The 15,120-nt window shown below is 37.6% G+C and overlaps 1 protein-coding gene across 1 annotated transcript; it reads left to right on the top strand.

The window, feature by feature from the left end:
• Positions 1-736: 736 nt before the first annotated feature.
• On the top strand, positions 737-3,096 carry LOC106293491 (heat stress transcription factor A-6b-like). Its single transcript, XM_013729169.1, has 2 exons — positions 737-1,300; positions 2,143-3,096. The coding sequence occupies exons 1-2, from the start codon at positions 944-946 to the stop codon at positions 3,001-3,003; spliced, it is 1,218 nt and encodes a 405-aa protein (XP_013584623.1). The 5' UTR covers positions 737-943; the 3' UTR covers positions 3,004-3,096.
• Positions 3,097-15,120: the final 12,024 nt, after the last annotated feature.

Raw genomic sequence — 15,120 nt, 5'->3', positions numbered from 1 at the left:
CAAACTTATTAAAAAACAAATTTCTTCAAATTTAAGACCCCCCCCCCCCCCTCTATGAGTTTAACATTTCAGAAACAAGAAAATAATCAAAAATATTTCAGGCTCACGAATATGCAAAAATTGAAATATACAGAGAAATAATTATAGTGATTAACTAGTATACTGAATTGGTTTTATTGTATCACAGGTTTAGCTCCTTTCGCAAAGAATGATTGCGTTATAACATATTATGATATTATTATTCGATTACTTTCAGATTGAAGTCGAAGATATAGAAAAAAGGTTAGCATAAGGTTTTCGGTTTTGAATAAATATAACGTCCCCATTCAATAATCTTTTGAAAAGGATATGTTTGGGTAAAATAAGAAGGATCTTGACGGGTGTAAACACATGCACTAATACTTATCTTGAACCAATCACAAGGCAAAACGAATACATATTTATAAGAGGCTAAGGCTATTAATCAAGATCTTGCATATTTTGTATATAAAAATGAAGAGTGACTCATCACATTAGGGAGTATAGAAAATATCTCAGGATTTGCTTTTAGCTCCAGCATGTCAAACTATCTAGATGCCAACACAAAGCGCAAATTAACAAAAGAAAAGATTTTAATAATATATTAAAAAAAAAAAAATAAAGAAGGAATCCATCACCAAAAGTTCATAAAAAATTGAATATAATACAAACCTTTTGCTTCCTTGTGTCTCCCTCTTTCTTTCTCTCATCTGTCCTATCTTCTCCATATATACTTCTTCTTCAGACCCCAAACCTCCAACACACACAAAAACACAATCTCTCTGTGCAATTTTCTCCAAAGTTTCAATTTTTCAATTTCAGTTTTCTCTTAAAGCATTTCACATTTTCCTTTATTACAAATTCACGTTTAGTGAAATAAAACCACATCAAGACATTTAAACTTTTTTTCAATCTGAAACCACATATGGATCCTTCATATAGATTCATAAAAGAGGAGTTTCCTACTGGATTCATTGTTTCTCCATCACCACCATCTTCTTCAACTTATTCTTACCTCTATTCAACCTCCATGGCCCCAAATGATCCAACAACATCAAGCTCTCCACAGCCAATAGAAGGTCTCCACGAATCAGGCCCACCTCCATTTCTGACAAAGACATATGACTTGGTCGAAGATTCAAGAACCAATCATGTTGTGTCTTGGAGCCAAGCCAAAAACAGCTTCATTGTCTGGGATCCACAAGCTTTTTCCACCAGTCTCCTCCCCAGATTCTTCAAGCACAATAACTTCTCTAGCTTTGCTCGCCAGCTCAACACATATGTAAGTTCTAATCTCTCTATCTATGTGTGTGTGTGTGTGTGATTCTGTGTATGGCACGAATCTGAATAGATCTAACAACTCACAATCAAATCGTGACAGCAACTTTTGTGCGGAAAGCTTGATTAATGTAAAATTTTCCCTCATTCACTGTGGTGCAGTCAAAATTTGAACCAAGTTCTTGAGACTTAGCTTTTGATTGGTGTTTTTTTCGGCGTCTCTTTTGTATCATCAGAGTTAATTAGTGTTAATTATTATATACATGATTGTTTGAAGGATTCGTGAGTGTGTGTGTATATATAAATGCAAGTGGGCATCACTGTTCTCCGAAAAATCTCGAGACATAATATTATACAGCCCATTTGTGTACGGAGCTTATTCAAATTTTGATGATGATGTGTATACAGCCAATTGAAATCTTGAAACGGAGCTAATTCAAATTTTGAACCTTTGTTTGTTACAAATCTCCAAAGAAAAATTTCTACAACATAATATGCAACCAAGTTGTTTATCTCACTATACATATTTCTACAACATAATATGCAACCAAGTTGTTTATCTCACTATACATATTTCTACAACATAATATGCAACCAAGTTGTTTATCTCACTATACATATTTCTACAACATAATATGCAACCAAGTTGTTTATCTCACTATACATATTTATACACAAATATTGAAGTAAAATGTGACGATTCTATCTCATCTCTAGTTGCATAAAATACATACGATAAGAGAATGAAATTATTAGAGTTCATGAATGGTTTTGGCTTGGTGAAATAATTTTTTTTTTATTAAGACGAGTTTGGGGTTGAATCTAATCATAAAATATTATAAATAGGGTTTCAGAAAAGTGAATCCGGATCGGTGGGAGTTTGCAAATGAAGGGTTTCTTAGAGGGCAAAAGCATCTCCTCAAGACAATAAGGAGAAGAAAGACAAGTAACAATAATCAAATACAACCACCTCAATCATCCTCACAAGAACATTCTCTAGACAACTGTTGCATAGAAGTTGGTAGGTATGATCTAGATGGAGAGATGGACAGCCTAAAACAAGACAAACAAGTGCTGGTGATGGAGCTAGTGAAACTGAGACATCAACAAGAAAGCACCAAAGTGTATCTCAAATTGATTGAAGAGAAACTCAAGAAAACTGAATCAAAACAACAGCAAATGATGAGCTTCCTCGCCCGCGCAATGCAGAATCCTGATTTCCTTCAACAACTCATGGAGCAGAAAGAGAAAAGAAAGGAGATGGAAGAAGCAATCAGCAAGAAGAGACAAAGACCGATCGATCAAGGGACAAGAAATGTGGTTACTGTGGAAGATTATGATGATGATGATAGTGGTGCTAGAGGTGGTTATGGAAGGTATGGAAATGATGCTGGATCCACCTCAGCGTACATGAAACAAGAAATGTATGGAGACTTGTCTGGATTCGAGATGCCCGAGTTGGACAGTCTTGCTATGCATATTCAAGGACTTGGCGATCAGTTCACTAGAAAAGAAGTCTTGGATGTTGAGAAAAGAGATGAAGAAGGAGAACAAGAAGGGTACCAAAAGGTGAACAATGAGATTTATGGTGAGGGTTTTTGGGAAGATATGTTAAATGAAGGTCAAAATTTTGATTTTGAAGGAGATGAAGAAAATGTTGATGTGCTCATTGAACAACTTGGTTATTTGGGTTCTAGTTCAAACTAATTGAGATCAACTTGGAAAGAGTACTTAATCATTTGAATCATCGGGTTTCCTTCTGAAAAGCTTTATTCAATTAGGTGAGTCATAGACTAACTTGTTAATGGGGTTAAATCACTGTTCTTGTTTCTTTTGATGTTTTTTTGGAAATAAAGTTTTATAAAATATTATAACATATGCTTCGCAACTTGGAATTATAATCTGAACATTAAATTTATTTCAAGAGATTCATTATTTTTCTTAGGAATATAATGACCATATATGTGTCTATATAGATGGTCCTCAAAATATCTTGCGTTTGATATTTTTATATTTCGTATGAAAATAATGAAATTGTGTACACAGATTCACTATGAAAGAAACTAATTAATGGTAACACTATATGAACTAAATATATTCGTTGTAAATCTACCCAAAGTACTAAACTACGTGTATTTGCTATGAGACGTTAATCTAAGTCCCACATTTGAAATTAGATAAACGAGAGTCTAACATATAAAGAAATGTTTAGCTCTAATTAGTACGAGACATTTTGGGAAGAAATTCAAAAATAAATTCATGCGGACTTGTTTCTAAGACCCAAAATTGATAATATTGTACTAATCGGATGATAGAGAGTTGGATATGGGGTTAGCAATCCCAACAATTGGTATCAGAGCGGTTTGACGAGATATTGCAAGAAAACCAAAATACCCTTAAAGTAAGAATGAGACTCTTCAAGGTGGAAGACAAGGTCTATGGCAGAAACGTCAAAAGATCATGGAACCTGTGATGTTGTGGGAGAATATTCTCAAAGGAACGAGATGTTATGAAAGACACATTCTCAAAGGAAAGCCATGCGATTACTGGTACAGGGTGGTGCCAAGATAATCCGTTGAAGGAAGAATACACGAGATGAGTGTGGTCCTTAGCTTGAGGGGGAGAATGTGAGATGTCAATCTAAGTCACACATTGGAAATTAGACAAAGGAGAGTCTAATATATAAAGAGATGTCTAACTCTAATTAGTACGAGGTCTTTTGGGAAGAAATCCAAAATTAAATCCATACGAGCTTGTTTCTAAAACTCAAAGTGGACAATATTGTACTAATCGGATGATAAAGAATTGGACATGGAGTTTAACAATCCCAACATTTGTTTTCTAATTTGTTAAATGTATACTCAACTAATTTCAAGAAAGAATCAGATTATCCAACTGTATATAGAATAACCAACATAGATAACCGTACTAGTGACCTAAGGTACGGTGGACTAGTGGATGACATCTCGATATTGAAGGAGTTTCTGATATCACTCGAATTATCGTAAGGAGTGAATTACTCTCTCAAATCAGAGGTTCAGTTGTAGTACTTAGGGATCAAATTCACAAGGAGCTAGGGAACCTAAGAAATCTAATAAGATTGGTTAAGCTAGATTGATTTTATGTTTAAATGTAAATAGCAGGTTTGTGAGCAAAGTAATTTCTCGATTGATTGGGGTATTGGTACTTAGATAAAAGTAGCTAGAGTTAGGGTTTTTATTCAGGTAATCAGGATTATAATCCTACAGATGCTTAATAAGTTGCATGCATGATATTGTAGAGCTCAACACTTATAAACAAACCACTAGACTCTCGTAGAATTGAGCTCAATTAGGTTGAAGGTCAGCTTTGGTTCTTTCAAACACTCTTAGCAAGTGTAACATAGTTGACAGGTTGATCCACTTTGGTATCTTTAGTACTATATGCAACTAGTAAGTCTAGAATGGTGTGGTTAGATAACAAGCAAAATCAATAAGTTTATCACCCCCTTCTTGACTCAATAAAAACTTTTTTTTAAAACATTTAAATAAGACTCATGAATAAACTACTGACAGTAAACCTCCCCCCCCCGACTTAAACTACACTGTCCCCAGTGTATATTCAGAGTTATGGTGATAACTAAATCATAAGGAATCAATGTAACAAGTTAGAACGATATACCAGACCGGAATGTATGTCGATCGATGTAAAGGTGTTTGTATCAGTCACGACAGGTGATGTTCTGTCGATCAATGTCGGCAGTGTTTTGTCGGTCGATACTCATGGCAATCGTCTACTCGGATATTTTTTTTTATTCTGACATTAAATAATTAAAAACCAACATAAATACTAGATTAATAAAAATCAATTAAATATTACCTTATAGTGGGTTGCCTCCCATTCAGCGTTTTGTTATAGTCATTTATCTTGACTTTGGAGGTGATTTGGGTAGTAATGTTGAAAGCTGGAACTTGCTGGGAGACAAGTGTCCATCTCTTCTTTGCGCTTGTTGAACCATGTACCAGTGAAGTTTCACATTGCTTCATCTCCTTTGCGCCATTTGTCATTCATTGTTGCAGTTGTGTTTTCTATCTCCTGCAACCTATCTTCAAGACTCTCAAGGTTGAACTGATGTCTCATAAGTGTGGCGTAAGTGTCAGCTGAGATATCCTCTCCATGGTTGTGTGTATCAGACATGTCTGATATCACCTTTGGTACTAGCCTGCCTTGATTTGTAGCTTCGTCGACCGATGTCTGTTTATGATTGTCGGTAGATTTGTTGTTGCGTCTGTCGATCGATGTTGATGCTTCTGGTCGACGGGCAATGTATCTCTGAATCTCCACTAATTCCTTTTGTATTGCTTCTATCTGAGAAGTCAAAGAACTCATTGTAAGGTCCATTGGGAAATAGATGTCATCACATCTCCTATAAAGCCTCTCTTTTGTAGTTTCCAGAGTTATGTAGATCTCTTCTACCAACTGATCAATCTCTGCTCTGGTGTGAAAATCTGGTTGACACTTCATCGAATGTGAGTGTTGTGGGTCGTCGTCGATCGATGTTGAGTGGTGTCTGTCTATCGACGCTGGTGTGTTTGCTTCGGCTGCACGATGTGTTTGTATCTTGGCTATCTCTTGCCTCATATCCTCCATACATGTAGTCAACCAACTGATGCTATCATTCAGTGGGTAGTAGACACCATCAAACTTCATCTGGAAATCACCTTCATTCTTTTCTTGGACTCCACAGACTCCATAGAATATCTCATTGTTCTCGTCCTTGGTATAGATCTCTGGTACCAACTTGGTCTGTGTGAATGAGCTAGCATGTTCTGGAAGACATATGTAGCTATGATCATCTCTTTAAGCTCTCTCCATAAGACTTTTGATATCATCCTTGGATACTCTGATGATGTGTTCGTCTACATCTCTGGCATGTCCCTGATCATCTCTGTAGACTCCATACTCATCTTTCTCTTCCCAGTGGAATCTCCTAGTTCCATCATGGTCATAGGCTCTTCTGCCAAATTATGGACGTCTGTCGATCGATGAAAGGACGTCAACGTCGATCGACGGTCGAGTAGGATGTCGATACTACTGCTTGAAGCGATTGTTTATTCCACCAGCTGTGTCATAGAACTCATTTGTAACCTTCTGCTGATGTGCTGGGACGGTGCGTTGTTGCATGAAGAGATTATCTGCTCCATTAGCCATCTGAAGAATGTCTGCAATGTCCTCTCTGGATATTTGCAGTGCATATCCATCAATTGCTCTTGCATAGCCATCTGGGTCCCTGAAAATACCAAACTCATCCTGTGTGAGATACTGATTAACAAAATTAAGGTTTTTGCTTACGGTGGATGGTGGTTTCGGACGGATGTCGATCGATGATTTAGGTTTTTCATCGATCGACGGGGGGTTTGCTTTGTCGAAAGAATGGCTGAAACGTGTTCTTTCCCCAGAAGCTTCTGCTCGGTGCTGATCTGCTTCATCACGTCTTTGCATGTTGAGTATTTCCTCATATGTGAAACCTTCATGAAGTTCATCTGCTCCTGGCTCATGTACTGCTGTTTCTACTGCATAACTTTCGTGATGGTGATCATATGCCCAACTGCCAGTTGAGTAGTCCCCTTCTCGTGCACGGTCGACTCCACTGTCGATCGATGGGTAGTAGGCAATGTCGGTCGATGCTCGTTTTTGGCTTGTCTGATGAAGATGATTGTCGATCGATGGTGAGACGGTTCTGTCGATCGACGGCGCATTCCTTTTCCAAGAGAAATGATGTAGAAGTCTATCTTCCTCATCAAGAATGTCTATGTACTTTATATTTTGTTCCTCCTCATAATCTTCATCATACTTCTCTATATGCATGGTGTCTGTGGTGTGTGCTGCCTTGGTGGGATTGTAGTAGTCATTCTCTCAATCGCTTGGACTACTGTCGACCGATTCTTCTTTTGGACTATCGATCGATTTCTGATGGGCACTATCGATTGATGTGGTTGTGTGAGTTTCGATCGACGCCGAATATTCTGTCTCATACTCAGCTCCACAGTGGCATGCTGCGATGAGTCCTGGATCATCAATTTCAGGAGGACGTCTATGGCTTCTTGACTGAAATAGGGTTGTAGTGGACATGAGGATCTATGAGCGTCAAACACAACTGGTTGGTTTGCATGTTGCACACTGCTCCTACTGTTGACAAGAAGGCTCTCCCAAGTAATAGAGAAGAGTTCTAGTTTAGCTTGATATCCAAGACATGGAATTCAACTGGAACTAGGGCATTACTAATCTGCACCTCTAGGTCTCTTACAATTCCTCGTGAGCTCCTCTGATAACAATCCACAAAAGTGAATGATTCCTTGGAAGGCTCCACCTGCAGACCCAGATGGTCTGCCATAACCCTAGGTTGGTCTGTCATAACCCTAGGTTGGATGCTGACTGATGCTCCTATGTCGCACAGTGCATGTGGGAACTCAATACCCTTCACCGTACATGGTATTGCAAATTTCCCCGGATCACTCTTCTTCTTTAGTGTAATCCTATTCTTTATCTTTTCTCTAGCCTCATAGAACATTCTCCTGATGTCCTCTTCAGTATCTCTGGTCTCTCTGGAGAACATCCACAATCTGTGGGTAAAATAGGCCTCCTCGAATGGTTTTTCTAAAGGAATCCTGAAGACTCTCTTTTGGAAACTTTCCATCTCCTTCTCATTAGTTTCCCTTTTCAGATGCTTAGCAACCTTTCTTTTTCTCTTCCTCAAGGTTCTCCCCATAGGAGCTTTATCAACTTCCATAGGTTCTGCTGCATTAGCTGAATGTGGACTAGTATCCTCTGGTGGGTTATCTGTAGGTTTGGGTTGTGGCCTGAGTGCATTTAGACGGGCGAAGTCTATCTTTAGCATCTGCACTCGGTATGTGAGAGGTGCGCGTCGATCGTTGGGCGCTGGAGGTTATCGATCGATTGCGGTCTCTCTTTGCCGATCGATGGCAGAATAAGAATGTCGATCGACTTTGACATATACAAGGCTGGGCGGATGTGGGTGTTTTGCTGCGAACTCCTCGTGAGTCATGATCCTCACGGTATTGCAAGATGCGGTCGACTCTATAGGTGTCATCGATCGATGCTTAGGAGAGCCTGTCGATCGGTTTTGATTGAAGTCAGTCGATCGATGTTTGAAGTCCAGCGTCGATCGACACCAATGTGATCCGCCGAAGCTCATCGAGCTTTCCACTTCGAAATCTCCTTCTTGCAGCTTCTCTTACTTCACCACTTGCCAGAAATCATCATCTATGATGGCTGTAACGTGGTGCTTCATCACATCATCTCCTACCCCTCTTGTTAAGGTCTCTTGCCGCTTAACGGCTTCTCCTGTCTGAACAACCTGCATCTCTAGTTTCTTCACATGAGTGCTCAAAGTTTCAAACTTTTTGTTTAGGTTGGTGTAGACAGAGTCAATCTTCCCATTGAAGTCCACCGTCATGCTCTGCTATCCCTCAAGAACCTTATCAATCATGGCTTCAATCTTGCTCTCTTGAGTAGGTGGTGGTAGCTTCTGGTAGAATGAGTTTCCATAACTCATGTTGTTGTTGTAGTAGTTGTTGTAGGGTTTCTAGTTCTGCGAACCCTGGTTAAAATTACTTCTCTGTCCATAGAAGTTTCCATTCTGGTTTTCATACCTCTGAAATCCAGTTCCTCCAACGAAGTTTACATCTTCTTCTACTTCTCCTCTACCCTCTGTGTCTATAGCTTCTGCATCCTCAAATAAGCAAGCATGCTTCCTGAGAAGCTTGTGAACACTGTTCAGCTTTGCCTTCACTTCATCCATCTGGTCATTCTCAAGGATGGTTGCAGATCTCTTCCTCTCAAAATCAGTGTTCTTGGTGCTGTTGCTGGATGTCAAGTTTTCAATAACTCTCACAGCCTCCTCTGGATTCCTGGTGTTGAAGTTCTCATCGCTGGAAGCATCAAGAGCCATCTGATACTGCATTGTGATGCCCCTGAAGAAAGTATTGAGCCATTGTACTTTGTTGAATCCTTGGTGTGGACAATCTCTCTAATAAGACTTGAATCTGATCCAGGAGCTTCTGAATGACTCCGTAGGCTCCTGCGCGAATGTAGCAATCTTTCTCCTCAAGTCTTCAGCACGCACCTCATCCAATAAGTTGCATAGGAATGCATTCTTGATGTCGCTCTAGGATGTGAGAGATCCTAGTAGTAACTGCTTAAGCCAGTGCGAAGCCTCTCCAGCAAGTGAGTACTTGAAGAGCTTACAAAGTAGGTATTCCTCAGAGACTCCCTCGGCTTTAATAGCAGATATGAGATCCTCGAACCTCTCCTGATGGTCCATAGGATGCTCGTGAGATAACCCATGGTAGGGTGTTTGTCCTACGAGTGTGTAGTACTGCGGCTTCAACTCAAAATCCCCTCTCTGGATAGTTGGAGGACGAATAGCTGATCTGTTGGTGTAGAACTGATCTGGACGGTTATAATCAGCTAGTGTTATGGGTCGAGTGGCCTCATCTACAGGTTGAGCAGCTCCTGTAGCATCAGTCCCAGGGATTGCAGCCCCTGAGCATCTATCCTCTGACATGTTGCATTACGCAGATGACCCTCGTGGTCATACAGGTCTTACTTATCATCACGTACAAGTATCAAAGTCGCAATCATGTCTCGCAGCTCAGTATCGATCGATGGTCAGACTGGAGTATCGATCGACGTCGGATGAAAGATGCCGGTCAATGGAAGAAGAGTGTCTTCAGTTGACGGTGGTGAGAGAGTGTTGGTCGATGAAACTGGTGTTTGGGTCGACGGTGGTTGACGAGAATCGAGCGACAAACTGTTGTTGTTGTCGATCGATGATGAGCATCTTTCTTTGCGGATTGAGCGTTCCAAACTTGCAGGGTCTGATGAGAATAGTAGTTGAGTTTCTTTGTTGCTTCTGGTATTGCTGGGCATGTACCTGAAAAGACAAGAAAATTTTTTTGTGTCGGAAAGTGGGTTTAAGAAGTAATCTAGACTAAACCAGACTAAATCTATAAGGCGATCAAAGCTCCCCGGCAATGACGCCAAATTTGATATCACTCAAATTACCCTAAGAAGTGAATTACTCTCTCAACTAAAAGGTTCAGTTGTAGTACTTAGAGATCGAATTTACAAGGAGCTAGGGAACCTAATAAATCTAATCAGATTGGTTAAGCTAGATTGATTTTATGTTTAAATGTAAATAGCAGGTTTGTGAGCAAAGTAATTGTTCGATTGATTGGAGTTTTGATACTTAGATGAAAGTAGCTAGAATTAAGGTTTTTATTCAGGTAATCATGGTTATAATCCTACAGATGCTTAATAAGTTGCATGCATGATATTGTAGAGCTCAACACTTATAAACAAACCACTAGGCTCTCGATTTCTAGGTTTGTCTATTGACCAGTGTCGATCGATGATTCTATAGGAATATCGATCGATACACATTCTGAAACGTCGTCGGAATATTCTATTGGAATATCGATCGACGCTTTTGGCAAGCGTTAATGTGCGGGTTGAATGTGCTCACTAAGCTCACTAGATCAGCTCTCGTCTTACTCTTAGCAAGTCGTAGCTCAATTAGGATGGTTTCAGGGTGAGATGCAAGCTATCGCTTATGTCTACAACTCCTAGGACAAGTTCTAGGTAGCTAATCTAGAATCAGACATTAATGACAATCCTAAAGATGAATATCACAACTTAGCAATCTATAGTTAGGGATAATCTCTTATAACCTATTTAAACCCTAAATCTAACAAAGAGAAATACTCAGATATGGCCAAGCAATTCATAACAACAATTAGGTATGAAAACTGCATTAGATAAATAAATATATATTAATGGAATTTCAATCACAAATCTTTTTGGTTCCTCTCTCCAATCTACTAAAAATCCTAAAAACCTTTTGTTGTGAAAACAGTTAAATAAGAAAGCACACTTTGCCTCTAACATGTTGGCAAAGCTTATATAATTAGATTAAAACTCGTCAGGGGTAATCTTGTAAATAGGTGAAGATTTGGGCTCTAAGTCGGCTGAGACCAAACATGCTTTCTGCGTGCTTCGCTGTCGATCGATGCCAAGATGTGAACATAGATCGATTATTCCTTTTCAATGTCGACCGATGGTCGTGCTCGATGGTTATCTCGGGTGCTTACTCCAAATATCACCAAAATGCTCTAAAATCATCACTTTCTCCCAAATCACTTTTGATCCTATAAATATACTAAATAGACTCTATAATATAATAATTAGTAGTTAAAACATTTATAAATCATGGATAAAAATGGATTAAATCCATGGTGTATCGGTTTCCACAATAATTCATAACTCGCAGCTCTAATAGTTTAGAACATTCGACTTGTTAAAAAATTTGTAATTCAACCCTGAAGCACGGTTCCTGCTTTCCATTTTAACACTTAACTGTATGGCTTTACTTTTCCATTTTCACATATTTTCTTAGTATTTCTTATAGAAGTAACTAATTTTTTTTAATCTTATTGCGGAAATGGCAAGCTATTGACTGGCCTTTTTGATCCCGTTATGATAATCATTGTCTAGAATATTTTCCAAAAATGGACAACCATCGGATCCAATTTGCTTTATGGATGTAATTATCAAAAACTTTAGCAATCGTGATAAGGGTTTCATTTAAATGTTTAAAATCCTTAAATACACATTCATTTCAAAACGATCAGCAAAATATCAGCAATGCGTAATCTATGGTGTCGAAAATTATCGTCCAATAATAATCATGGAAAAAAACTGCAACCAAAGAACTCACCTCCATGGATAATCTAATGAGATTATATGGTGGACATAATAACAAATTGCGGGATAAGACTCCGACTAGCCTTTGAAACCTTTTCGAAAAACACCGTAGGCCGGACAACAGACTGGCAGATTAACATGCTAGCATATAATATGCACCTTATATTAAATTGAATACACTCTGCAGTAACATGATTAAGTTGTGTAACCTATATGTGGAACGATTATGTACCAAAATAGAATACATGTTAAATACTATTATATATGTGTGGCTGAAAATAACAAAATCTAGTTATCAACACTAGATCATGAATCTAAAAGTTTATTAATACTATAAAATTAACAAACACAAAATGGTAGATTGGGGGATGAATCCATGATACATGATTAACTAAGGAATGGACAGAAAAGGGAAAAGCAAACGGCAATGGTAAGTGGGAGTCACGCAAATTATGTCCCAGTCGCTGTCTGTTGAATTTAAGATTGCGTAAGCACGTGCTACCATGACTCACTGAGTCATTGCCCCATCTCTCGTTTCTTCATGCTACATTTTAGAGGTTTTTTATTTTATTTTTTGCCCATATCAGATTCACACACTTCTTTTGGATTACTTAAATTTTACTGTCTACTGATCTATTTATTGGTCTCACGTGAAACGTATAGATAGTTAAACTTACAGATTAAAAACAATTGTCATACAAAATGAGAATTTATAAGTAATCCTTATTCCCTTGCAGCACTGTTATTTTCCAAGTGGATTTAGAAAATGATGGCTCCAGTGAGACCTTTGAGTCAAATTTATGGATATTAAGGCCCATCTACCTTCTTATTTATTTCGCTAGCAAGGTTTTTCTCACTTACTAATCTGTTGCATTTCTGATCTGAATTCATATCAACCTTAACTAATCCAGAATAGGCCTGGGCGTTCGGGTCGGGTTCAGACCGGTTCTGTTCGGGTCGGGTTCGGACCGGTTCCTTTCGGGTCCGGGTATTTTCGGGTCTTAAATATTTAGACCCAATAGATACTTATATATTTTTGGTTCGGGTTTGGGTGATTTTGTCTCGGGTCCAGGTCGGTTCGGGTCTATAATTAAAATATTCGTACTTTTTTGGGTCCGGATCGGGTTCGGATATTTAGGATCTGAAAATGACATGATATACCCTTTCCATCAAATTTAGTTGATATTTATCATATATATCTAAAATTTTACAAAATAACTTAAATGAAACTATTAATAATTAAATAAAACATTTTTAAACTCTAAATTTTATATTTTAAAGATTCATATTACTTAAAAAATGTTACAAAATAGTAACAAATGTTGTTAACAAAATATATTTCAACTAAATCATAAAATAATATATATAAAATAGAACACAAAACATCATAGTTTTAGATATACATGTTTTAAGTCGGGTACAAATCGGTTCTTATCGGGTCGGGTCTATTCGGGTCCGGGACTATTCGGGTCGGTTCCTTTCGATTCCGGTTCTTTTGGGTAAAAAACAATTAGATCCAAAAGGTACTTGTAAATTTTCGGTCCAGTTCCAGGTCGGATATTTTTCGGTCAGTTCCGGTTTGGGTTTTCGGGTCCATGTTAAAATGCCCAGGCCTAATCCAGAAAGCTGGCCTAATATCAAAGGGTCATCCTCAGATATGTAAATGGTTGGATCATAAGGCCATTGTTTCTAAGTCCTCAGAATTCATCCATCCCTTTCTCTTTTTTCCGTTGCTATCTGTTTCATAATAAATGTCATTTTAGATTTATTTTTTTTGTTCCGGAATAAGTATCATTCTATGATTTCAATGTGACTTTTTTACATTAAATTCATTTTTTCCCATTTTGAATAACCAATAAACTTTTATTTAAATTATTTTCATTTAATTGATCATACATTAAATAAAAATATATCAGTCTATCACACAATTTCTTTAATCTCTGTGAAAATGAGACCTAATATGAAACGGATGGAATATATTAACAACCGTTGATTTTTTTTTCTGAATTGCAGTTTTTCTCAAAATTGTTTGTCTAGCAAAAGTTTAAAATATTTGTTTCCGCCTTGCTTGAGTTATCGGGTTATAACGTGCAAATCAAAATAATTAAATTAAAATAGTAATTTTTATATATTTTAGTTAAAATGTTTTTTTAATAATATAAATTAAGTATTTTTAGAAATTAATATATATTTTTAAAATGCAAATTATTTTTGATTAGTATACTTATACATTATATAAGATGTATAATTAAATTAGACAATATTATTTTTGCTTTATCTAATATAGTTATATATATTATATTGATCTATTTAGTGCATGACCCGCCGTTTTTGAAGATTATAAATGATCCGCATCCACCCAGCAGCCGATCAAATAGTGCATAACCTGTATTATATCTAAAGTCTCTACTAAATTACTGGTTTTTTGGGCTTTTGGTCTTTTTGAAAACTATAAGCAGCTGGAAACAACACATATAATTGATGGACCAATAAATAAAAGAGTGTTATAAAAGAACTGAAATTTTATTATATCGCAGGAATTTAAATAAGGGCAAAATTTTATACCCGTACGAAGAAGATAACACTGATAAGAAGAGAGGATGTGTTATTAAAGGAGAAGGGATGGTGTAATCGTGTTTTTACAAATGATCGAAAACTCCGTATTTATAGAAGAAAAATTATTGTGCAAATAGTGACAGTGGGACCCACATCTTTAATTATTTCAACATTTTCGGCGTTGGAAATGTCTGACTTTCATAACACTCCCCCTTGGGGACCGGTGCCACTCTCCGCTCTCGCTTAACGTCTTTGTTGCCTCGTTAAAAACCTTTCTAGGAAAACCCAATGGGAAAAACCATAGTAAGGTAAAAAGAGTACAACTACGTAAGCTCCCCCTCGAATGAGCAGTCATAGATCCTTCTGATGACGCATTCCAATGTTACGAACATGTTTTCTGAATATCGAAGTCGGAAGTGATTTTGTGAAGAGGTCAGCTGCATTGTCGCATGATTGGACATATCTTACTTCAATCTCTTTCTTTTTCACGAGCTCTTGAGTGTA

The sequence above is a fragment of the Brassica oleracea genome, chromosome C5 (genome assembly GCF_000695525.1).
Source record: "Brassica oleracea var. oleracea cultivar TO1000 chromosome C5, BOL, whole genome shotgun sequence".
NCBI classification, from domain to species: Eukaryota; Viridiplantae; Streptophyta; class Magnoliopsida; order Brassicales; family Brassicaceae; genus Brassica; species Brassica oleracea.
This window is presented reverse-complemented; position numbering and strand designations above follow the sequence as displayed.